Below are 25,976 nucleotides of genomic sequence, written 5' to 3' on the forward strand. Positions count from 1 at the left end.
ATGGTCGAAAGAGCAAGAGAAGTGATGACATTTACTTACAACCATAATCAAGTAGTCGCAATAATGAGGAAGTTCACGAAGGGACGAAAGTTGCTGAGGCTTGCAGCGACTAGATTCACAACAAATTTCATAGCATTAGAGAGTTTACACCAGCATAGGGGAGAGTTGAGTGAGATGTTAGCTTCCTGAGATTGGCTCAACACAAAACATGGGAAGAAGACATCAGAGACACCGGTTGAAGTTGTGAACACCATACGGGACAACAAATATTGGAAGAGGGTCAAGTCGATCCTAAAGGTGATGGAGCCACTAATGAGGGTACTCCATCTTGTTGAAACCGACGAAGCACCTATCATGGGCTTCCTCTACAATGGCATGGATAAGGCGAAGTTGGCAATTCAACGTGATTGTAGAAGCTGGGAGTCTTATTGGAAGATGATCGATAAGAGATGGACAACACAACTCCATCACGATCTTCATGCAGCAGGTTACTACCTAAATCCTAGGTACAGATATGCCCAATCATTTGTTGCAGATAATGAAGTTTGTGTCAGGCTAAAGAATGTGATAAAGAGATTAGAGTTTGACTTAGATATGCAAATAAAGGCGTTGAATGAATTAGATACATTTGGAAATCACCTGGGTAGCTTTAGAGATGCTTTTGCACAACATGTAGTATCTAGGTTGCAACCGGCCGAATGATGGATGAATTTCAGAGAGAGTACGAAAGCTCTCTAAAAAATTGCAGTAAAATTTTTGAGCCAGACAACTTCTTCTAAATGCGAAAGGAATTGGAGTTGTTTTGCACTTATTCATTCAAAGAATAGGAATAGATTGCAGACTAGGACGTTGGATAGATTTGTCTTCATGCACTACAACATGAGGCTAAGAATGCGACGACATCATAGAAGTATTACAGGCGCCAATGACACAAACTACTGTCCAATAAACTTGGACAATATTTATGATGAGGACGACCCGCTTTTACCTTGGTTGGAAACAAGGGAATAGCATATTGAAGAGGATAGTGAAGAATTGGAAATTGATGACCCACTAATACGCACAACGCAACAAGAGAGTCGTGCAGCTTTGTTGGACTCGGAAAGAGGGGCAACTTTCATACAAAGTACGGCTCAAGATCAACGGAAGAGCACGAGCAATAGTAGCATCCCGACCGAGTCGGATGATGGTGATGACACCCCTGCACTTAGTGCTGGCACTTCTAGTGTTGCTCAGCACACCATACAGCCATCTACAGATCGCGAGGCCGATGAACATCGACAAGGTAGTACACGAGGTCGGAATTATGAGTGTACTGAGTCACGATACAGCCAACAGGATGAGGGTAGGTCTAGTGGTGCACTGGGTCCGGGAGGTCCGGAACATCAGCAGGCCCATGGTCCTGGGCATTATGATGGTATTCTTATGGCCAATTGGATTATGATGGTTATATTGAGCCTGTTCCATCACATTCATGTTGGAGTAATCCTTCCGATCCATATCCATATGATTATAGATATCCATATCCATATGATTATAGATATTCATATCCAAATTCAAGTTACTCATCACATACACACTCTCAATCTCAAGATTCTCAACAGCCTGAGTACAGGTACCAGTACGGCTATTCGAGGGGCACTGGTGGATATCCTTACTTGGGGTCAGAGTCGTTGCTTAGTACTAAGGATCAATCATCCTCTGGTTTCGTGGATCTAGTATTTCCTTCTGGCACTAAATATTATGGATATGCAACACCTCCACCTATTGGACAGTCGCAGCCTGATGATGGCGATGACGATGATGTGGAGGTCGAGCAACCACAAAAAAGCCGATTTTCATTTTAGTGGTGACTTGTGAATTTTATTATGGTAATCGTAAGTATATTTTTGTATTAAGGTAAGTATTGTTATATACCCATTAGTCCATTACAATACCCACACATTCACCAAGCAAGCGGCCAAGCACACACTTGACACTGTCGAACTTGTATTTAAAATAACTCCCCTGACAACCAATTAAGTAATCCTTAATCAAGTTGCAGGGGAGTATATCAGACACTACTAATTATTTTTTTATATTCTTGACTTGAGGATGACAGGACAGGAATCACAGCCACAGGATAGGAGGAGAAGTCTCTGACATGTTGAAGAATGAAGACTTTAAAATAGAATGAACCTTGTAATTTATGCAAGTGTGGACTTTGGTCTAGAGACTCACTCATCAGGTATGTTAATAACTAAATATAGAATAAATTATGAAAAAAATAGCAAACACGTACACATGCAAGATATTTTGATATTACATTCATTCTAATATATCTATCATTGATATTAGATAGTTAGAAAATTAAATATATGAGTTTTGCAGTCAAATACAGGTTGTCTGGTTCATAAATTCATCAGACAGTCCGATACAACTTCTCATCAAAGAGTGGACCGTTACACCACCATAATCATGTTCCAAATTATAAATGAATGCATATTTGGAATATTTAGAATATTCCGGATTTAATAGATATTTTTCCATATATTGTTTTACCAAAAATAAAAATAAAAATGCACCGATATGGGCCCCGTATTGACCGATACGGGGCGTATCCGTATCGGTAATGGTGGGCACCGTTACGCCCACCGATACCGCAACGGAACACCTTGCCATTGTTGCTCATGACACAACAAACTCTTTCTAATAATCTAATCAAATATTGAGTCCCAAAGAAAGAATAGTAGTGGAGTTCCTCTATAGTATAGGTAGTGCAGATAAGAGACTCATGAGATGTCTACCTCTACCCTTAATGAATGACCCTATTCATTTATTTATTTGTTTGTTTTAGGAATGATACATGCAAATTTTATTTGCCTTTCAGTAAATAAATTAATTTTATTTGAAGAATAAAAACGAAAACTACAAAAAGGAAAAGGAAAATGGGACAAGATAACGAGCAATCATCTCTAATACAGCTAACAAACCCCCAATTAAATACGCAACCATGCATGCACACAAAGGACTCTAATCCTAACATGCAAGAGCAGAACAATCCCTAGTACAAAAGGCTCCTACAAGGAAAGGGCATCGAGGAGAGGAGCCCTCTTGAAATCTGGATTGGACACACCCTACTCCAAAGATTATACGATTCCTCTATTTCCATATTTCCCACATAATTGCATAGGAATCATCTCCCACGGAATCGCCCCTTTCAGAGCAAATGATGGTTTTACCCACCATGTAATAGCTACAAGATGGATATGTTAATAGCCCAAGATACCCCGAAAAGGTTAAAAAATAACTCCATAAAGCCTTTGCCACCCAACAATGAAGGAAGAGGTTTAGAGTCTGTCCCACCTCTCCACACATGAAACACATACTTGGAATAGCAATGTTTTTCTTCTTGAGGTTCTAGATTGTGAGAATATTGTTGGTCATGGCAATCCATGCAAAGCTTGAACCCTTCATAGATGGAAATTGTACCCATCACCTTTTACTTCACACAAGAAGTTTCATTGCAACTTTTCAAATTTCCTTGTGGCCCTTATCTACATCTTGAAAAGATGAAGGAAATACACTAGAAGATAGTAGAGAGCCAATTTGATCAGTGTAATTCTTCCACCCAACAACAATAAGAGTTTTTTCACCGAGCTAATCTTCTATCTACCCTTTCAATGATAGGGTACCAAAGGAAGGCACTAACATTTTACCTCCCAACAGAAGCCGAATATATTTCGCTAATAGTGAAACTCTACAACACTCCATGCAATATACCAAGGCTCGTCTTCCGTAAGCGACCACTCCTTCAATGGTGATTTTCTTGATGGTCACTCTAAGGCCAGAAGCCGCTTCAAAACACCTTAAAATCCCCATGAGACACATAATCAGATAATCATCAATGAACTGAAGGTCGGATGTCAACAACTTAAGTGAAGCAATCATGAACCCTCTAATGAGGTTGATCCTTCCAAGTTCCAACTTTCTCTAGAAGCAGGCTTAGACTCTTCCTGCACTCAAAAAGAAGGGGGAAAGATGATCTCCTTGGATCCACCCTCTAGGGTTAGGAAGAAGCTGACAGGAGCTCTCTCCCAGGATTGAAAAGGACACCAATGGTATACAATCTTTTAGAAACCTGATTCATCTGTCCCCAAAGCCCATTCTTTGAAGAGTATAAAGTAATAATAAAAAATAAAAAAAATCCTAGCCCATGATAGCCCTACTCCATGCCAATGTTACATAAGAGATCATTTTCTCCTAATTTTTTCTTAAGTCGATAACTGACTCATATCAACTGGATTAAGAGGACATACGAAGGATTTTGTACACACCATTTACTAGGCTTACTGGCTTAAAATCTTGTAGGCATTATACCTCTTCAACTTTAGGGGATAAACGAGATAAAAGTGGCATTGATTCCCTTGTTCAAAATAACTCTGCTATGAAAATCCTTCAGCAGTCTCATGGAGTCATCATTGATTATGTCCCAAGTCCCAACACTCTCAGAGAAAAGCCATGTAAAAACCATCAAGCCCCAACACCTTATCCCTGTACATATCCCTTGCTGCCATGCAGACTTCCTCAAAATCTCTCTCAATCCACTCAATGACAAGCGATTTAATTAGAGGGTAATACAGTGTTGTAAAATCTTCCTTGAGTACAAGCTAGCATGGAAGCCATCTTTATCTTCTTTGATTTCACTTGGACCTTCCACCAGAGTCCCCCTTACTTGAATTTTGTTATGGTGTCTTCACATCTTGTGGAAAAACGACCCTCCTCTTTGTCAGAATATCTCTTAATCTACTCAACGACCCTGTTGAGTTATTTGCCTAAAGCGTAACAAAGATATGCCGATGACAAAGCTACTTACCACATTAAATGAAATGTTTAACATGGATACATGGAATCTGATATCATTTAGGTTATAGTGCAAGGGCCAAGGTTCCTCTCCATTTCCAATCCATTGTAAAACCTGAGTTGCGCGACCTTCTATCACCATCAGCCTGAAGCTGTAAGTCCCTGAATACGCGGGGCTTCTCAACACCATGGCATTGGCTTGAGATTGCAGGGTGATGGGACGGGAGAAAAAGCAAGAAATCAGTGAGCCTGCAGTAAACCTAAGGATCCCTCCAACACTTGCAGGATTCCTCTCACCACTCAAACAACACCCAATATTCATCTTAAATGATCCTGTGCAGGGGGGAAATCAGGACCTAGGGGTTTGATAAGCTTGACACCTTTACACCACTAAACCAGACCACTCGTGCTGGATATTCAACGTAAACCAATGACTAAATTTTAAAGACAACGTGCCCGCTCAATAATCGAGCCTTTGATCTTTTTCAATCGGTGCTTCTGAAGATATTTGAACATCATCGAAGATCCGATGGTTCCTTGCTTTACATACCTCCCTACATGTGGTAAAAGGAATGAGATTTCACAGCACTCTGCCTTTATTGTGACCCACCGTTCTTCCAGCTTGAAACGTCCTCTTCCAGCTTGAAATTCCTTTTTTATGCTGTCCTGCCCAAAGTTCTGTTTCTTCCAATCTCTCAGCTTTGTTGTGATAAACTGGAGCTAAATTGGAGCTTGTTCAGCAACTTGTATCCAGCCCCGCCTTTCCACTCTGCACTCTTTCCACCAATAAACATCAAAGTACAAAAACTTGTCCTACTCCTGCTCAAGCTACCATTTAGAAAACCGAAAGGGGAAGGATCAGCCACAATTCCGGATGAGTCCAAGCAGATTTACCCTAACATCCATCCATTGAAGGCACAAAATACTCTCCCAATGTCAATCTCAACAGGATTCTTTTGTTGTGGCCTTAACACTCAAGGTTCAACGAAGGCTGAAACTGAAAATCCATAGTTGTTAAATAATTATCAGATTGACCAAATTCAACAAGTGATAGGTCAAGACCATGTTGTTCAAAGTTGAACTAACTAGCTTCAAAATGTTTTTTTTTTTTTTTTAATGAAATGATGATAATATTATAACTCAAGGGGCCGAAGCCGAAAATTACAAATGTACAAAGACCGGGAGACTACAACTCCCCACAAAACACTGGAAAGGACTCTATGATCTTAGAGGCAATGTTCAAATTATCTCCGATATTATCGAAATATCTCTAATATTATCTTTATCTCCAGCTCAGCGATACCAATAACAATGGTAGCGATACCGATAATGCTGATAGTATCAGAAATTCTAGGTATTAGCAATGTATTGCTAAGTATCGCCAAAGTATCAATATCGCTAATGTAATCGCCAATATTTTCAACTGTAAATTCTAGGTGTCGCTTGTATTCCCAATGCATCAATATGGCCAATGTATTGCCAATATTTTCGACTATGTAAATTCTAGGTAATTCTTGTATCATAAGTGTATCGACGGTATTTCAGGAATATCGCCAACATATTGATATCATCAAAATTTTATTTATTAGAAAAAATTTTCTTTCAAATTTTTTTCATAGGCACATGGTTGTATGTAGTGTTCAATTTGTCATTGATAAATTCCTCGTGGCTCTTCATTTGAATTTTGAACCTCAATGTATACAGATTCTTGGGAGAGAAACTCTCCCTACCCTTGAATCTTTATATAACTACATATGCATAAAGGCTCAACGATGGAATGTCTTCCCCACCATCCTTCCACAACGATCACCTTCACTATAGAATCTAAAACTATTAAGGGGCAAGGAACTGGATGAAGAAATGTAGACAAAGACAAGCTTAGATGCACATACTATGGAAAAAAGACAACATCTAAAGGAATATTGATGGGTTCTTCATCCTCATCTTAGGCCAAAGGACGTCAAAGCAAAGTCTTCTACTAATGTGAGCACCATTGATGAAATTTCTGTCTACAGTGCTCAAGACCTTAGGGACAAAACTATTAGTGAGCTACAATAAGTGACAGCTCTCCAAGCCTCAATCTCCGATGCTGACTAGATAAGGAAGTCAAGTACTTCTACAACTGCAAACCGCGTCTCTCAAACATCCTGGATCATTGATTCAGGGGTATCTTATCACATGATGGGTACGTATACTCCCTACTCTCGTATCTCCAAAATATTAGATTGGCTTATGGTTCCCTCTCTAAAGCTTTCGGAAAGAGAACCCTTCATCTTTTTTATTCCTCATCCATCTCTTTTTTAGTCCATATTCCCTCATTTCCATCTAATCTTCTCTATAAGCTCTTTAACCAAACAACTAAATTGTTGTGTCATGTTTTATTCGTCTCATTGTATTATCCAGGATCTAGAAATGAAGATGACAACTAGCGGTGGTCGTGAAGATTGTGGGCTTTAGCTTCTTAACATAGAACAATTTGGTTCTGCCCATGTTTCTGCTTTTGTCATTGAAAATTGTTGTGTCATTTTATCTTCTTAACAGAGAACAATCGGGTGACCCTCTAGCATGCCATCTAGGTTATTTACCTTTGCAATCATTGCCTTTTATTTCCTGAAATGTTCAAAAAAGGGATAACTTACCATGTGAAACTTGTCAACTATCTAAGCATTGTCGAACTATTTTTCCCTTGAGTAACACAAAGACATTACATCCGTTTCAACTTATTCACTCAAATTCATGGGGACTTGCTCCACAAGTCATTGTATTTGGTTTCAAATATTTCTTGTCATTACTTCTCACAATATACATGCATTTATCTTCTAAAAAGTGGTAACGAAGTCTCATTGAATATAAAGATGTTTCATCAAATAGTTTTTTTCTCAATACAATACTAAAATGAAAACTTTTTGATCTGACAATGCATGTGAATATTTATACCATGATTTACAAAAATCTTTTGTAGATCATGGGCCATGGTATAAAATTTCAAACCTCATACTCTTATACGCCAGAACAAAACGGAGTGGCTAAACGTAAAAATTGACACTTACTAAAGGTCACGTGGTCATCCTTAATAGGCATGCTATTACCAAAAGCATATTGGCATGAAGCTATTCTTCTTACAACATACATAATCAATCGAACTCCGACCGATATGCTCAAGGGTAACTACCCATTAGAGGTTTTACAAACTCATGCATCTCTATTTACCCTGCCACCAAAAGTGTTCAAGTGTAGTTGCTTTGTCCACATTCTTGGACCATCTCACACAAAGCTAGGACCACAATCAATAAAATGTGTTCTTAGGGTACTCAAACTCTCAGAAAGAATATAAATGTTTCTATCCTGTAAATCAAAAAAGGCACGTTTCTAGGAATGTTATATTCTTTGAAAATGTGCCTTATTTCAATTCACGAGACAGTACACATCTTTCACCCTTTCCTCTTCCAATCATAGATGGGTCTCATATTGAAAATGAAACAAGTTTCACCAAACCAAAAAACTCAAAGTCTACACTCAACGGAAGAAGACCCCTACTCTTCTGCGCACCACCACTCTTCAATGATCAAACTAAAATAGGTGGATCTCCCAACTGCTCTTTCCAAAGAAACCATGTCATGCACACATCATCCCATTGGTAACTATGTATCTTACAAGAATCTCTCTCTCTCATCAATCATACCTTTCCTCTATATCATTTGTCTCTATACCAACGAAGATTGCAGATGCCCTCTCTCTCTCTCTCTCTCTCTCTCTCTCTCATCAATCATACCTTTCCTCTATATCATTTGTCTCTATACTAACGAAGATTGCAGATGCCTTGGTGACCTAAATGGAAAGAGACTATGGAAGAAGAGATGGTTACCCTTGAAAAACAAAACACTTGGGAATGAGTCACTCTTCCTCCACGCGAAAAAACCGTCAAGTGTAAATGGGTGTTTTACATTAAATACAAGACTGATGATTCACTAGAAAGATATAAAGCACAACTAGTTGCCAAGGGCTTCACTCAAAAGTATAGTGACGATTACAATGAAACCTTTACTCCGATAGCAAAATTAAACTATGTCTGCATCCTATTGTCTATTGTCGTAAACTGTAATTGGCCTTTGCATCAATTGGATGTCAAATACACGTTTCAACACAATGATCTTCATGAAGAAATATATGTGGCCCTTCCTCCCGGTTTTTTGCCTAAGGGGGAGACTAGCAAAGTTTGTCGTCTTCGAAAAGCTCTGCATGGCCTCCAACAGTCTTCTTGAGCCTGGTTTGAAAAGCTTGGCAATACGATTTCCAACTTCGGATTTAAAAGAAGCACCTTTAATCACTGTGTTCGTAAAACATATGGATCAAAACATGACAATTCTTGTCGTATATGTTGATGATATTATTCTAACCGGCTCAAGCATAACTGAGATAGATAGTTTTAAGAAATTCCTGGCTAGGAACGTTGAATTACTTCCACAAAATTGAAGTGGCTTGCTAAAAAAATGGAATTCTCTTATCCTAACGTGTGTGCTTGATCTGCTAGCCAAGGCAAGTTTACTTGGTGCTCGCCCTATTGACATACCTATTTCAATCCTAAGTTGCATGAGAGATGACTAAGCGAAATTGATAATCCAGGCATATATCGTCGACTAGTGGGTTATCTGATTTATCTCAGTTTTATTCATCTAGACATCTCTTATACTATGAGAATTGTAAACCAGTGTATGCAAAGACCTTGTCGGTACCATCTTGAAGCAATTTATTGAATCCTTAGTTACTTAAAAGTTACACATGGTCGTGGTCTTTCGTACTGAAATCATAGTCATTTGAATATTGGTGGATTCTACGATGCTGATTGGGAAGGCTCCTCTAATCGTGTAACATCCCCGATGTTACCGTTTTAGCCTAGATTCATCATGTTGTTTGATATATGTATCTCCCCTTAATTGATGGGAATTTTAACTCATTCGGTGAATATAACTCTTTATCTATATTGATTTAGATATGAGTTCTTTTGTAAGAATTGTTTAGAAACGTGCCTATAACCATGTAAAATCATCAGATTTACCAAAACTCTCAAATCAGAAATAATTATGAAAATGCCATTAACCTAGACCTGTGATTTTTAGATCACATGGTTCTCATAATCCGTTTTACGTGAAATTTTATACCGTCCCTATCTATCATAAATTAACCGTACACGTCAAATTTCAGCCCTTGGATAATTGTATAAGTGACCCAATTGACAAATCAGCCCCTTAACCCTTGACTTTGGTGTCCATCAAATGAGGAAAGTTCGTAGGTAGTCGTAGTAAGATATTTTTCGACTTAAATTGTCGATCATATGGACCGAATGTGAGATGTGAGAACTTCATCATGATAAGCCTTTTCTTAAGTGCCAAGTCACCCCGTTTAGGAAATACCACCTTACCAAATCTTCTCAAATCTGGATCTTTCAATTGACCCACTTTCCACCATCAATCGTAACTTAAATTCAGACCACACTTTGGCCTCATATGGCTACGAAATAATACAACATTTAGACCCTAATTTATGATCCTACACCATTAAATGATGACTGCCTTAAAGCCTGTTTCTTCCTTTTGGCGCAACATGTGAAATTTCATATTTACGGCTTTCACACCATCAATCAACAACCAAATTTTGCTCAATCGCTTGTCTATCTTGACTACACATTTTTCCAAAAATTGGGCCCTGATCATTAAGCGTGGACGGTTAATTGAGATCAAGTTCATTTTATCACCCGCTTGAAGAATTTTCAAGATAGGCCAATCTAAATTTCGGATCACCAGTCATATACCCCAACTCTATTCGACGACCCCGACATTGTGAACAAGTTAGATTTGAAGAAAGATTTTCGATTTAAGGAGAATTGGGAAACCCTATCCAAGTAGGATGCGACACACATCTCACACTCACTCCTTATAACAAAGGGGCTTTCGCCCCTTCTCTAGCAATACCCACGCACGCACATCAGCCCCTCACGCCCGAGAGAGAGAGAGAGAGAGAGAGAGAGAGAGAGAGAGAGAGAAACGTCCAAGCCTAGACGCACATCCCTTCTTTTCCTTCCCCACGTGTGGCGTCTCCCTCTTGCTCGGGTGACGTCATGGTTCGTGTAGAAACCCTCCTACATCGAGATCTTCCTTAGGTTTGCATCTACGGCTAAGGTAAGGGATTCATTTAAGCTTACACCAATTTAAGTTATATTTATACATAATTCTTTTATTTTCGCGTTAAAATTGTGCATAGTTTGATTTTTACTATGATTTTCATGCTAATAAGTTGTTGGACTATTATGAATGGTTTATCCATGTTGGAATTATGTTTAAGATATGATTCTAATCATGTTGGAGATATTTTGAGGGTTGGATCACAAAACTATGCCTTAAATCGCGAAACTACACACATTCGAGTCCCAAACAGTGCATAGTTTGCGTAACTAACAAACTGGATGGTTATATAAGCAAACCTAATGATTTTATTGATATTAATCTAACCTAAAATTCATATTTTAAACCTTAGGGTGGCGAGATCCACTTTTGAGGTATTTTGGACATACCAGTGACCAGTGTTCGAAATATCAGTATCGCGTTACATATCGCATCCTTGGGATACAATATAGATACATATTAGTTATCGTACGGGATATGCCGTCTATATCGGGTAATTTATCGTACTTTTTGGGAAACATTGGGAAAATGGTTGAATTTTTCAATGGAACTTCAGATATTGTTAAAAAAATATCCTAATACACACTTTTAAATCATAACATCTCAAAAAAGAAGTACACATGATAGGTTTCCTTTGTATTAGGTCCTAAGCTATGCGTCGTCTACCTGAACCAATGCAACTATATTCAAATTGAATGCATAACATTTAGAGTGTATGTGAGAATCATTTCATCAAACACTCCTGAACTAATGCAACTATATTCAAATTGATATTTTAATCATTTTTAATTAAAATGATTTTTATTTTTCGAAAATTGACAAAGACTTAACAAATCAGTAGACCATCCCTCATACATGCTTGATTTCATGTTTAAAGTGCGACCTACACTCAAATTTCGAAATTAGAGTGTATGTGTTGATCATTTCATCAAATACTCCTAAATATTTCGAAATTAGTCTCAATTGATAGCTGGTTGAAGGAAAATTTCAAAAAAAAAAAACATGGAGAACATGAACCAGTGGATATCGATATCAAAGCTCCAACTCCATGATTTTTCATATAAAACATGAAGAACCAGTGGATTTATAACCATTAGATACTGATTTAACATAACTTCAACAAAAAAGGGATTGAAAATTGAAAATTCTCACTGGATCGAACATGTGGGATATATCGGCACTACATGTGTGTTTCGTATTGCACAAGTAGGATAAAAGATTTATAGTGGAATATATCGGCCAATATCATCAATATTTAAAACATTGTCAATGACCTGTCCGATCTAAAATAGCACTGTTATACTTATTGATACATTTGAAAGTATATGGACTATTTTCTACTATATTGGGGTTTATTTTATTATAATTCTAAATTAATTAGTCCATGAAATCACCGCTGGACTTTTTATGAATCCATGAGTGATGGATACAAGCTTTGCCCTTCGCCAATTTCGAGAGCGACGCGTGTTTCCACTCTATATGAGTTGGCTTTCACTCATATCCCCGTATTTTTATTGAGTTAGCCTATTGTTCCTCCTCTTTTATGGCTTGGGCATGTGTCTTGGAGTTTTAAAACTCTCATTATTCAATTTAATTCTTTGTTTATGCAAGTGATGTGTTAAGGGACTCACAACTGGTGATTTGTATGTATTTATCGTGGACGTAATGCACTCCGAATTGTGACCCTCTTGGTCGATGTATAAATCCTTGGATTTGGTTAGTGGTGCACATATCGATATAAGTAATCCGCAGGTGCATGTTGCATCACCTTCCTAGGATTAGATGTCGCAATTAGTCGCTCCATAAACAAATCATGTTACGTAATTCTTCCAATCCATACATTGTACCATCTCGAGGTGCTACGTAAATCCACGATAGTGTTGGACACGCCAATGAATCTCCGTAGTTATGGGGTGTGAAGCGAGATGGATTCTTATGAATTATATTCCATAATGTGGTGGTCCTTATGTTTGATGAGCCACACACACTCTACCATGCATGCATTCATATAACTTTGATTCGTATACCGACACCCCTCGTAATGCTGGAATAATTTTTTTTTAAAAAAAAGCTAACAAAAATAAAATAAAAATGGTAAAATACGAGGTGTATTGGACCTCTATATTGTTCATATGATGAATTACTTGAACTATTGTTAATCTTAAAGGACAACCATCACTATGAGTAGGGTGTTGACCCTCTCCAACCATACAAATGATGCAGCTAACGTACAGGTTGAAGATACAGGTGATGACCTCCCTATGGAGGATTATTCCGAGTAATGAGGGATAATGATGTTGATGTTTAAATTTTAGTTTAGTTTTAATTACATTTCATGTAACAAATATGGACTTTTGTAATAAGCTCCCACCTGAGTGAGCATTTGACGTTCAGTTGAATGTTTACGTTTAAATAGAATAAGATTTAAGGTGTACTTAGTTTTATTCTTGTGAATGTAAATGCATGTGATGAATGTAAGGTACGAGGGGTTGTGCCTTGAGTACAATGTCTAACACCACGGAACTCGGATCTCGTGCAAGGTACACGGGAATCGATTTTCGGGGCGTTATAAATGACGCTCCACTACAAAGGTATTGCATGTTCGTAGGAGGAAACCTAGTTACTTGGAAAAGTAAGAAGCAATTCGTTGTTTCCTATTCCTCTACCAAGGCCGAATATTGTGCAATGGCCCATGCAACTTGTGAAATACTATGGAGGAAAGCCATCATTCAGGATATGGGATTCACAACATCTTCCCCAATTCTAATACACTATGATAGTCAAGCAACTATTCATATTACATCCAACGTGGTCTTCCACAAATGCACAAAGCACATTAAAGTCAATTGCCACTTCATTTGAGAAAAATTAGTCGCCAGCTTCTACATACGTCTTTTGTTCATTAAAAAGATCAGTTAATAGATGTCTTCACCAAAGCCACATCAACAATGCATCTTAAGACCATCAGTATCAAGCTCGACATGAATGATCTCCATGCACCAACTTGAGGGGGAGTGTTAGTTGGCATACCGGAGTGTACACATTCTCATGCTCTTGTGATGTTCCTCATATAGGATTAGTATTAGTTTCCTAATTATTTTTGTTCTCTTATTCTTTCAAAGTCTCCAATTGTAATTAGTCTCCTATAGTAATTAGGATCTTATCTAAACCAATGTTGTCAAATCGCATATGCGATCACATGCGATCAGCATATGCTGTTCGCATATGCGATCGCACAATCGCATATGCCATCGCATAATTTTTTTAAAATAATAAAATTTTGAAAAAAAAAGAAGGAAAAATTAAAAACGATCAAGGGGGAGAAGGTAGATCAAGGGGAAACTTTAATGCACATATGCGATCACATATGATCTAAACTTCTATTAATAAAGGATCAAGGGGGAGAGGGTAGATACGAATCATACAGTAACACACCCTTCTCTCTTCGTCTTCTCTTTTCCATTTGTTTCAGTCAGGAAAACAACTCAAATCATTTTGAAATGGAACTATCTTCCGCCATCCTACATGTGTCAACTGGTGACAAGTGTGTAGAATCCAAGCGGTTCGCATGTTATGCCTTTTTGGTGAAAGTACAATGGCCCAAAAATCAGCCCCGTAGTCCAAATATCAACTGGTGACACATGCAGAATCCAAACTGTCTAGGTGTGTCACACCTTGCCATGAAAAGATGATGCCCGAATACTAGTCCCATCTAAAATGTAGGTTGAATGTAGAAGCGTTGTGCATCCTAATCATCCCTACCTTACTTGGCATTGATGGTACAGTAGCACCTATCGACAAGAAAAGGTGTTAAATCCAATTTTGTGTGTCAGGCAAACAGGCTCCAAGTGATTATGTTTATTTTTAGTAGGAATCTAAGTATGGGAATGATAATTAGATTTTATTCTAGAGTTTTTCAACTTTTTCTTATTTTATATTTATTGTTTAAAAGAGTAGTTTGAAGTAGGATTCATGATGAATTGTCATATTCTTCTTATTCATGATGAAAGTTATGGCATAAGTTTGACTCCACCTGCCAACCTAAAGCAACCCCTTCCTTTATATAGGCTGGTGATCAACAATGAGAGCACATACCTCCCACAAGCAATGTAATATACTATTACATGGATTCATTACAAATACAATAAAGAGTTATCTAAGAGTCCATTAAATAGGTTGATTACAACCAACGATGTAACTAGTTTCCTAATTTAGTGGGGAAACTTTAATCATGTGTTTGTCCATGTTAGTTTCCAAAACAGTAGGAAACTTTTGAGATGAGTATGGAGTCATGTTTTAAATAGGCTAAATTAGTTGTCTTTTTTAAAGGGGTGAGATTGTATGAGATGGATGGTCTAGATTTTGTAGGAACTTTAGGTTTTTGGCTTGGTCAGTTTTAATCTATAAATATGATTATTACCAATGAAAAATGAGGTGAGTTGATATTTCTTTTCTAATGGAGGGATCCTCTAAACTTTGGGAAGAGTTTTTTTTATTATTTTATTTTCCTAAAATATTGGATGTGATGCTTTATAAGACATAATGTGATGTTATACTCCTAAAAGCTGTGATGCTGCGCATCTGGTTGGTGTGATGTTGACCCTACATGATGTATGAACTGAAAATCAAGAATTTCAGTTGTTAGTCATTTCCTTTATTCGTAACATTCATATTTTTTCCATGTGGAATACAATTGGGGGTAAGATTGTAAGCTGCTTGTGAAACAATGGCCATCCAGCACCAAATAGGAATAAGAGCAAGTCCCATCACCTTGACAGGTTTCAATGAGAGTTACGTCAGCAAACACTATGGATTCACTTGGTGTAACTATTTAGAACTACATGGAAATATCACAAAAATAGTAATAAATGGAAATTGTTTTGAGAATTTAATCTCCAATAAAGCGGTAATGAAATTATCAAATTTGGGTTATTTTCCAACGTGAAGGACGTCCAACGCAACCTTACCTTCTACCAATGTTTTCAATATTGACGATTTCGGCTGATATATCCCATGATATATCTTGTATCCTACCTGTGTGATATGAAACGAACAATTAGTGTGTAAAATTTTTCATATCGCAGGACATCTCGCATTATGTCATATATATCGCGAAATATCGCGACCAATCCTTTACAAAAACTACTTCAAATCAACAATATTTGTTGTTATCGACGGATATCGCATGAACATGTGGGAAGTCTAGGTTTGAAGGCAAAAAAATCACAAAAACCCATCCAAACCCCTTTTTTCTTGATTTCTCTCCACATATAAATAAATCTATTGTGGATTTGTGAATACCTTAGAAGAAAAACACCAATTTCGATGCAGAATCAGGATCTAAGCCAATTTGGGGCCATTTTTTATCTGATGAGCATTTTCAATTTTCGATCTTTTTTCTTTGGTTGTAAATCATGTTAAATCAGTGTCAAATGGTTAAAAATCAATAATTATTCATATTTTACATGAAAATCATTGATTTGGAGCTTCAATTTTAAGATTTGGGGGAAATAGGCCAAGTTGTTGAAAATTGGAAAAAATCAAAATTTCTCCCATTTCTCTCAAATCAGTTGCAAATTGTGGTCTTTATGTCAAAACACAAAATCAAACATGTAACCTAATCTAGTGATTTTTGGTCATTTGGAAATTTTTTTCAAAAAATTAATTAATTAAAAGTTAAAAATGTTTTTAAAAAATCGAAATTCCACTTCAATCAGTGGTCAATTGACCCCTATTTAAGAGTATTTAGGAGTGTTTGATAAAATGATCATCACGTATATTCTAATTTTGGGATTTGGGAGAAGATGGGCCGATTTGTAGAAATTTGAGAATTTTTTTGAAATTTCCACAAATTTTCTCAAATCGAAGATGATGAGTACTATTATGTTAGAGAGTATCTTCACTGGCATCATTCTACTATGATCTGGGATAGTATTGTCAATTTATAGAGCAACAGTACTATGTCTAGCCCCGTTGAGATGGAGATTATGATTTTGAGCCACTCGTGCAGCTTTATGTGGGTATGAGTTACAGCAACACACATTATTCACAAGTATATTTCTAGTTTTCTGCTTCTTCTTTTGCTTTTAAATGTATTATTTGTGTTTCCATACATGTCTTCTTACACTCATAAGTTATATGAATTGACTTTAAATATACTTGCATCAGTTCAGTCAGATAACAAATACATTAGGACCCAATACAAAGGAAACCTTTTTACGTGTACTTTTCTTTTTGTGGTGTTTTGATTTCTAACTGTGTATTGATGTCTTTTTTAACAATTCGTTAAAGTTTCATTGAAAAATTAGACCAATTTCCCCATCTTTCCCAACAGCAGCAATACATTACGCAATACAACCGATATATCCAAATTCTCAAAACAAGGATATTTCAGTTGCGAAGGTCATTCATTTGGTCAAAGCTGACATTGTGGATTGGGTGGTTTATGCCCATTGATAACTCTGAGTGCTTTTCCTAGTTTCCTTGTATATTCTTTTCCACCTATTGGCGGCTCCTTAATGAAATTTCAGTTACCTCTCAAAATAAATAAAAGCATAGTGGACAATTTTGGGAAATATCAGAAGAAGAGGTTAACCATCACTTCTTTTTTGCATTTTTTCATCTTTAATGGGCCCTAATCCACCAAATCATGCTTGATTTGTGTTTGATTAGGACCAAATTTTTGTTGACCTTCTGTCAAGTTGACATTGCTACCATACATATTACCTTGAATTCTACACTCCTGTCCTATTTCAATCCCCCCAAAATGGAGAGGTACATATATACAGACACCCTTCAAAAGAGAAAATAAAAATAAAAATAAATCCTTTCTTTTCATTTTCTTCAAAGTAAAAAACTTGCCTGTGGCAGCGGTAGCGTGGCGGCAAGATCAATGATGAAGTCCGACTTGAGGTAGCGGGCAGCGATCTGGCGCTCATCCATGACGAGCTCCCCCCTCCCAAACACCCTGGAGCTTGGGGCGACAAATGCAATCCTGAATTTCATCACCATATGGGCGAGGGAGAAGAGATCAGCAACAGTCCTGAAGAAGGTGACAACGATCCCGAGGCTAATGTCCGTGCGGATGCAAGCGGACTCGGGAACAGAGGAAGGGACGTAGAAGTAGAGAGGATCGATGAATAGGGCGACGAGGCAGGAGATGAGGAAGACACGGTTCCACTGGACGACGATCTCGCTGCCTGGGTCGAGGATGCGGTAGCGGCTGAGGCGAGGCTTGGGCGATGGACGGGTAGGATTAGGCCGAGAGGAGGGGAGGAAGGGGCGGGAGATGGGGGACGAGGAGCAATCGCCACCCTTCGACTTCATCTTCATCTTCATCTTCATCATCTTCTTTTTCTTCTTCCATGGCGAAGAACTTGAGGATTCGATTGAGAATCTTCCATCACTCGAGAGAGAACGAGAAGAATCCGAGAGAGAAGATGGAATTGCAGACGACAGAGAGAAAGGGAAGGGTAGAATTGTAATTTGGTTGGTTTAGGGTTTGGAGAATGGAAGAGAAATGAGAGGAAGAGAGGAAGAGAGGGAGAGAGAGCGAGAGCCATGGATGGGCGGGAAGAGCGCGCGAATCCCTCGTTAGCTGTCTTTCTTACCAGAGAATTTGAAAGAGAAATTTACCACTGTAAACGGCACCTTTTATCCAGCGTTTTTTATGAGACATACGAAACTTAACTTACCAACTTAGACGTTGGACGTACGGACGAGCATTTGAGGACCAAAATACCCCTGCCTTCCTTTCGGAAGCGGATTGGCCGGTGTATGCGAAGACGAGCGCTGACGCTCGTGGGCCCCACCATGATGTATGTTTTGTACCCACACTTTTCATCCATTTGGATTTTGGAGAGATCATTTTAGGGCAATATCCAAAGAATAAGTAAAATCCAATCTCCAATGGACCCCAGCACCGAAAACAGTGGGACAGTGACGCCCACCATTAAAAACTTCCAAAGGCCACAAAGTTCAAGCTGATATTTGTGTTTTCCATTATTTCATGTCTTTTTTAACTTTTGAACGGGTTGGATTTCAAATAAACATTATGATCGGCCTTAGGATAAACTTACCGGTGGGAATCACTCTCCCCACTGTTTTCTTTGGTGGGGTCCACTACAGATTTTTATTTGCCTCAATCTTTGGTTCATACACTAAATTGATATGTAAAAATGGATGGATGGTGTAGATATAACACATACATCATAGTGAGACCATAGAACTTGGTGACGTCACTTAGTAGTAGCCGACTCACTACTCAACCTTACAGTACCTAATCCGCGTCCGGGGAACGGATTGATTACTCCCCTGCAACCAGCCACCGGGCTGATGGTCGGTGCTCTGTGGGCCCACCATGAAGTATTTGCTTCATCCATTCTGTTCATTCATTTTTACAGATCATTTTAGGGCTTGATACAAAAAACGATAAGAATATAAATCTCAGGTGGACCACCCCATGCTAAGACAATAGTAATTGGATATCTACCATTAAAATACTCCATGGCCCACTGTACTGTTTATTTTAGGGTCCACCATAATGTTTATTTACCATCCAATCTATTCATAAGGTCACAAAGACCTAAATGAAGAGGAAAAACAAATTTTATATTGATCCAAAACTTCTTTGACACCTAAAAGGGTTTCAATGGTAAACGTTCACTCCCCCACTACTTTTTACAGTGTGGTCCACTTGATAAGTTAGATGTGTCTTATTTTTAGTCTCAAGCCTTAGTAAGAGCTCATCAAATGGATGGACGGTTTAGATATAACACATACCTCATGATAGGACCCACAGAACTTGCATCAACCAATCTAGCGGGGCAAACTAGAAATTGAGCGGGGCAAACTGGAATTTGATGGGGGTAAACTGAATTTGAGCGGGGTAAACTAGAAATTGAGTGGGGCAAATTAGAAATTAAGTGGGGCAAATTGTAAATTGAGCAGGGCAAACTAGAAATTGATGGGGCAAACTGATGCATGCATTTGGTCCATGCAGGATTTCCATGGATTTTGAAATCCATTAAAAATGCGGGCCCTGCATTGATGCATGCATTTATCTATGCCGTTCATCCATATACACTATTTATATGTGGCATATTACTTATATATGTGTACAAGTGAATGACATCCGTTATGAATTTGGTACGTTGATTACAATTTCATGGTCCATCAAACATGATTTTACAAATTCCAATTTGTCCCACTCAATTTCTAGTTTGCCTCGCTCAATTTTCAATTTACCCCGCTCAATTTCTAGTTTGCCCCTCTAAATTTCTAATTTTTCCCGCTCAAATTTCAATTTGAGTGGCTCAATTTCTAGTTTGCTCCACTCAATTTTTGGTTTGCCCCGCTCAATTTTCGGTTTGTCCCACTCAATTTCTAGTTTGCCCCGCTCAATTTCTAGTTTGTCCCACTTAATTTTCAGTTTGTCCCGCTCAATTTTCAGTTTGCCTTGCTCAATTTTCGGTTTGCCCCGCTCAATTTTTAGTTTGTCTCACTCAATTTTCAGTTTGTCCCGCTCAATTTCTAGTTTGCACTCAATTTCCAGTTTGTTCGCTCAATTTTCGGTTTGCCCCTCTCAATTTCTAGTTTGCCCTGCTCAATTTTCAGTTTGCCCCACTCAATTTTCAGTTTGCCTTGCTCAATTTTCAATTTGCCTTGTTGGATTGGTTGGTGCAAGTTCAATGGGTCTTATCATAAGGTATGTGTTATATTCAAATCGTCCATCCATTAGTGAGCTCGTATTAATGCGTGAGATGAAAAATAAGACAAATCTAACTATCAAGTAGACCACACTATAAAAAACAGTGGGGGAGTGAACGTCTATCGTTGAAACCATTTCAGGGGTCAAAGAAGTTTTGGATCAATATGAAATTTGTTTTTCCTATTCATTTAGGTCTTTATGACCTTATGAATAGATTGAATGGTAAATAAACGTTATGGTAGACCCTATAAAATTTTTAACGGTGAAAATTAATTTCTCCACTGCTATTTGTGGTATGGTCCAGTTGATCTTTGGATATGATTTTTTTTTTTTTTTTTATAATGCTCTGAAATGATCTCGAAATATGGATGACCGTTGTGGATATAATAAACACATAACCATAGGGCCATGTAACTTTGATATCTTTTGAACCATTCGCACAACTCAGAGTTCAAGGAGTGTCAAGAAGTGGATTGTGTACTGAGTAACTCGGTACCCTAAGCATACCAAGTAAGCTTTGTGGGGCCAACCTTCGTTCATGCATTTTATTCAATCTGTTCATCCATTTTACCAGATAATTTTATGGCTTTAACCCAAAAAGTAAGCATAAAAAGATAAAGTGGACCACACCAACGTAAATAGTGTGAATTGAACTTCTACCGTTGAAAAGTTCTCAGGGCCCGTGTAATTTTTAGATTAAGTTGATATTTGTTTTTTTTCCCTTCGTCCATTTCTGTTTGATCTTTTGAACAGGTTGGATGAAAAATAAACATCACTGCATGCCTTAGAAAGGTTTCAACGGTGGAAATCAAGACTTCCATTGTTTCATGTGGTATGGTCTAGTTGAGGTCTGGATATACTTCAATTTTAGTCTCAACACCCAAAGAAAACAAGGTGTGAGTGTGTGTGAAAATGAAAAATATATATATAAAAAGGAGTGGGGGAGAGGCTGCCAAAATGGCTTTTGGTCCCTATAGCTACGGTTATAATCCGTAGCCATATGGAGCCGTCAAATCATCAAGGCCCTGTCAGATAGGCCAGCAAGTGGCAGGGAGCCGTCAGCTAGGCAAGCCCAATTTGGGTTCGATCTTTGGCGAGGGAAGGCCTTATAACCGTAGCCATAGGTTAGTTTGAAAAGCAGGGGTATTTTTGTCCTCAAATTTTCTGTCTGTGTGAGAAATGTTTAAGTTTGTAAGAAGTTTTGGATGTTCCATAAAAGAGGCTGGATAAAAGGTGGCGTCTACAGTGTTAAATTTCTCAGAAAAGAGAGTTATTATTTGATACACGGGCTGCGTATAACAATCGATACGCAGGCACTCCCCTCGAATGTTTGGGGCCCACAGAGATGTCCGTGATAAATCCACTCCTTGCATATGTTTTTAAAGACCACAATATCAGGGGATTCTAAAAATCAGGCAGATCCAAGACTCAGGTGGGACACCAAAAACGAAACAGTGAGAACGGAAACGTCCAACGTTTAAACCTTCCTGTAGCTGACAATGATCTTTATATAAAATCCAAACCGTTCATATGGTTATTAACACACAGATAAACTGTAATAACAAATATCATCCTGATACAAAACTTCTGTCATCCCCAACTGTTCAATCCTCACTGTTTCATGTTGTATGGCCCACATGAGTTTTATATATGCCTGATTTTTATCTTCCTATCCTATTGTGGTGTTTAAAAATAGATGAATGGAGTGGATTTGTCACAGACATCTCTGTAGGCCCCACAAAGCCCTGACACAGGTAGTATACCTGTGCCCGGGGGCACATGCAATCCACGTTGGGAGAAAAGATCCAACGTGCATTAAATCCAGGCCGTCCAAAACGTACAGAACCGCTCGTTGGGCCTTTATCTCAACAATCAGGATGATTCAACCTAAAACCTCTAAATTTAAGTGGTATGCCCCGCCTGAGTTTTAGAAGAGTTGAAACTTTTGTTAATCCCTTCATCCAGAGGTGGCACATCAGAGGAATGGACTGGATGACATGTTTATATCACGGTGGGTCCTACACAAAACCAACGGTGGATGTTTCATTTCAAATAGTTTCTGTGGTGTGGCCTAACTAGTTTTAGATGATCATGATTTTTTCTTTATCAATTATTAAAATGAGGTAACTTCCCGGATGGATGTGGTGGATCTTCGATTTTAAACCTTATGAAAATTATGCCTTAGTGGGTGTTACTCTAACCGTGTGGGGCTCACCTTTATGAATTTTTTTGTATATCCACGCCGTCCATTTGTTTTTTCATCTCATTTTAGGACACGATCCAAAACCTTGAGCAGATCCAAATCTCCGATGGAACACACCAGTCCACTGGAAACAGTGGTGAATGACCATTAAAAACTTTCTGTGTGTCACAAAAGTTCTGAACTCTGTCTGGCAGGCCTAATCAATAGGTTGGATGGCAAATAAACATTACGAAAACCTTACTACGGGCCCTGGGTAGTTTTTAATGGTGGGACATTCAATCACCGGTGTTTTCTGTGGTGTGGTCTACCTGGGATATGGATCTGCTTAATTTTTGGGTTCACGTCCTAAAATGGGCTGGAAAAACTGATGAATAGCGTGGATATACAGCACATAAAGGTGGCCCCTATAGTAAGGGTAATACCTAATCCACGCAAGGTTTATAATGTGTCACATGACTAACACCTGATTGCCTCTGGCTAAGTAAGGTACTCGAGTTAGACATGCCTCTGGCAAATTTGATTGGATAATAGAGTATTGAATGGCAGGCTAATGTCAGAGATGAGGATAACCTCAAGCAAGGAAGAATTAACATTGATTTGATGTTGATGTTGTTACTTTGGTACCAATATTAGTACATGTACAACTGGGTGGGATTTGATGGTAGGGTAAGCTTCTATTAGAGATTGTCCAATCCATGTGAATTGCATAGTTTTGATTGGGCTCGTAACCTATGGTCCAATCAACACATGCCATGTCATCCATGTACTTGTTAAAATGTCTATACAAGTAGGGGTGGTACCCTATCCACTTCCCTAAAAAACATGAGAAAGATCAAGCACTCTCCCACCTAGCCAAACCATCCATAGCAAAGTTTGCCTCCTTGGCACATGAGAAATCCTAAAGAACATACTTTGCCTAAGGGAATCGCCCAAGACCCACTAGCACCATAGAGTCCACATTATTGCTAAGTACTTGTTGAGGAGATCCACCAGAATCTTCGAATCACTCGCTACTTCCACATTCGAGAAGCCTAAATCAGCGCGCGAGGAGAGACCTTCAACCACTGCCCTGGCTACTGCTCGGGTGTTGGACCCAAAGACAAAGAGGTGAAGGCAAACAAAATCTCCCCATTGAGATTTTTGCATACCTCCCTCCTCCGGATAGACCTGAGTTACCCAGGGTTGAATCGTCAACATTAATCTTGACTCATCCCTCCTGGGATCTAGACTACTTAACAACGGCCCAACATGGCCTAGAGAGGGCCGAAGGATCAATCACCAAAGCTTAGAACATGGCTGACCTGGACGGTTTCACATCCCTAGGGGCTGGAAGGGAGGGGATGATCATGCACATCCACCGATGAACCCGATAAATGACCTTGATCGTGCACATTGGGGACTCGTTAAAACAAGCAACATTCCTGGCCAGTCACGGTTTCCAAAAAATAAAAAAAATGGGAACGAGGCTTGTTCATCTTTTTCGTTATCCATGTATATGCCTAACCTACCGTTAAAATCTCAATCTAAGTACCCTACTTTCTGTACTTAGACATGTACATGCATCTACACATCTTGAGCTTATACACCATTGCTTGCTTAATCAATCATTAATCCAACTGTTGAGATAACTCTCCATGGACGGATAAAACTATCCAACCATTTAATTTCTGTATGGACTCTTACATTATCATTAAATAGGTAAATAGTCCATCTTAGTCGTTTATATCTAATCATCCTTGATGCACTAAGAAGTAGTTTAGACCGTTAAAGTCTGATTTTAACGGCTATAAACACACCATTGATAATCCTAAGTTTTCTATGATGTATATATATCCATAGTTGATATTAAACCTCATAAAACCTAATTTCAGGAACCTAGTCACTATGAAATTTCAACTAATGGTTAGTTACTTCAATTGAATTATATATTATCAATTTTATGACCTAACTCATAAGATCCACCATCTATCAAATTTTGCATAATCTACATTAGATGACCTATATGAAAATTACGCAACGACCACTATTATGATCCATAGGCAATTCCTGATGAGTCTAGCAGTTTATATTTCACACAGGGACACATACAGATCCCTTTTCGAAGATCTCGGACCATCTAGAGGAATCTTATACAACCTATATTTCTAAAACTAAAAATAGGTATAGTATTCACGCATACACACTTTACACTATGCACTCTTCAACCGATAGACCGCGATCTGACGAACCAACCGTAACTCAAACCGTATATCTACTCCAGGACATCCCAACGAACCTCGTGGACTCCTTGGGTGGTGATTTTGAGATAATATGACTATTAACTTAAAAACCAATTGTTTATAGCTACCTGGTTTAGAATAATCGATTGTGATTGATTTTCGATGATCCAAACTACTCGTTGGGTGGGCTGTTAAATACTTTAATTGGAAATTCACCTATAACCACTTCAATCATTAGTACATACAAATGAAATAACCATACATAATATGCATACATGAAGTTAGAACTCGGGATCAGGGTCACCATAGTCAAGTTCCGAATTTTGGGGCATGACAACAATACCCCAATCGGTTGAGTAGGTCCCATCTTTAAGAGAGACTTGTTGTCCAATCAAATCCCACCACATTGTGGCTATAATGGTTATGATTGAGGCATATTTGTAATGAAATATATTGACATTCTGTGCATCAGTCAACTTTTTGTGGGAAAAGAGTTGCAATAATATGCTCTAATTTTTAAGAATTCATCAGCATATAATTATTTGAGTGTTGACTATAGAGGAGAATTGTCTTAGGCATGGGAGGAAGATGAAAATCTGAAGAAAATGAAGTTTTGCACCTCCTGAGGAAGAAGAGCCAAAAGCCATGACAATTACTCCATCAGCATCTTAAACAGATGTCATCGGACCGTCCGAGCCCATATGTGCTACAACTGATATATTGGCCAATCACATTGCACATACTTAGCATTCAGCCTATGCTTCACAGATAGATCTTCTGCTGAGATGTGGAGCCATATCTGGACAAGGCTGCTCGACCTGTCG

At 38.4% G+C, this 25,976-nt stretch overlaps 1 protein-coding gene across 1 annotated transcript in view; it reads right to left on the bottom strand.

Moving 5' to 3' along the window:
* Positions 1-18,618, bottom strand: part of LOC131228967 (cyclic nucleotide-gated ion channel 18-like) — a 48,301-nt gene extending 29,683 nt beyond the window's left edge. Inside the window, exon 1 of the mRNA XM_058224808.1 lies at positions 17,883-18,618. Within this exon, the coding sequence (XP_058080791.1) occupies positions 17,883-18,368 (486 nt within the window). The 5' untranslated portion in view covers positions 18,369-18,618. The remainder of the gene's footprint in view (positions 1-17,882) is intronic.
* Between the last annotated feature and the right edge of the window lie 7,358 nt (positions 18,619-25,976).

The sequence above is a fragment of the Magnolia sinica genome, chromosome 16 (assembly GCF_029962835.1).
Source record: "Magnolia sinica isolate HGM2019 chromosome 16, MsV1, whole genome shotgun sequence".
Classification (NCBI taxonomy): Eukaryota; Viridiplantae; Streptophyta; class Magnoliopsida; order Magnoliales; family Magnoliaceae; genus Magnolia; species Magnolia sinica.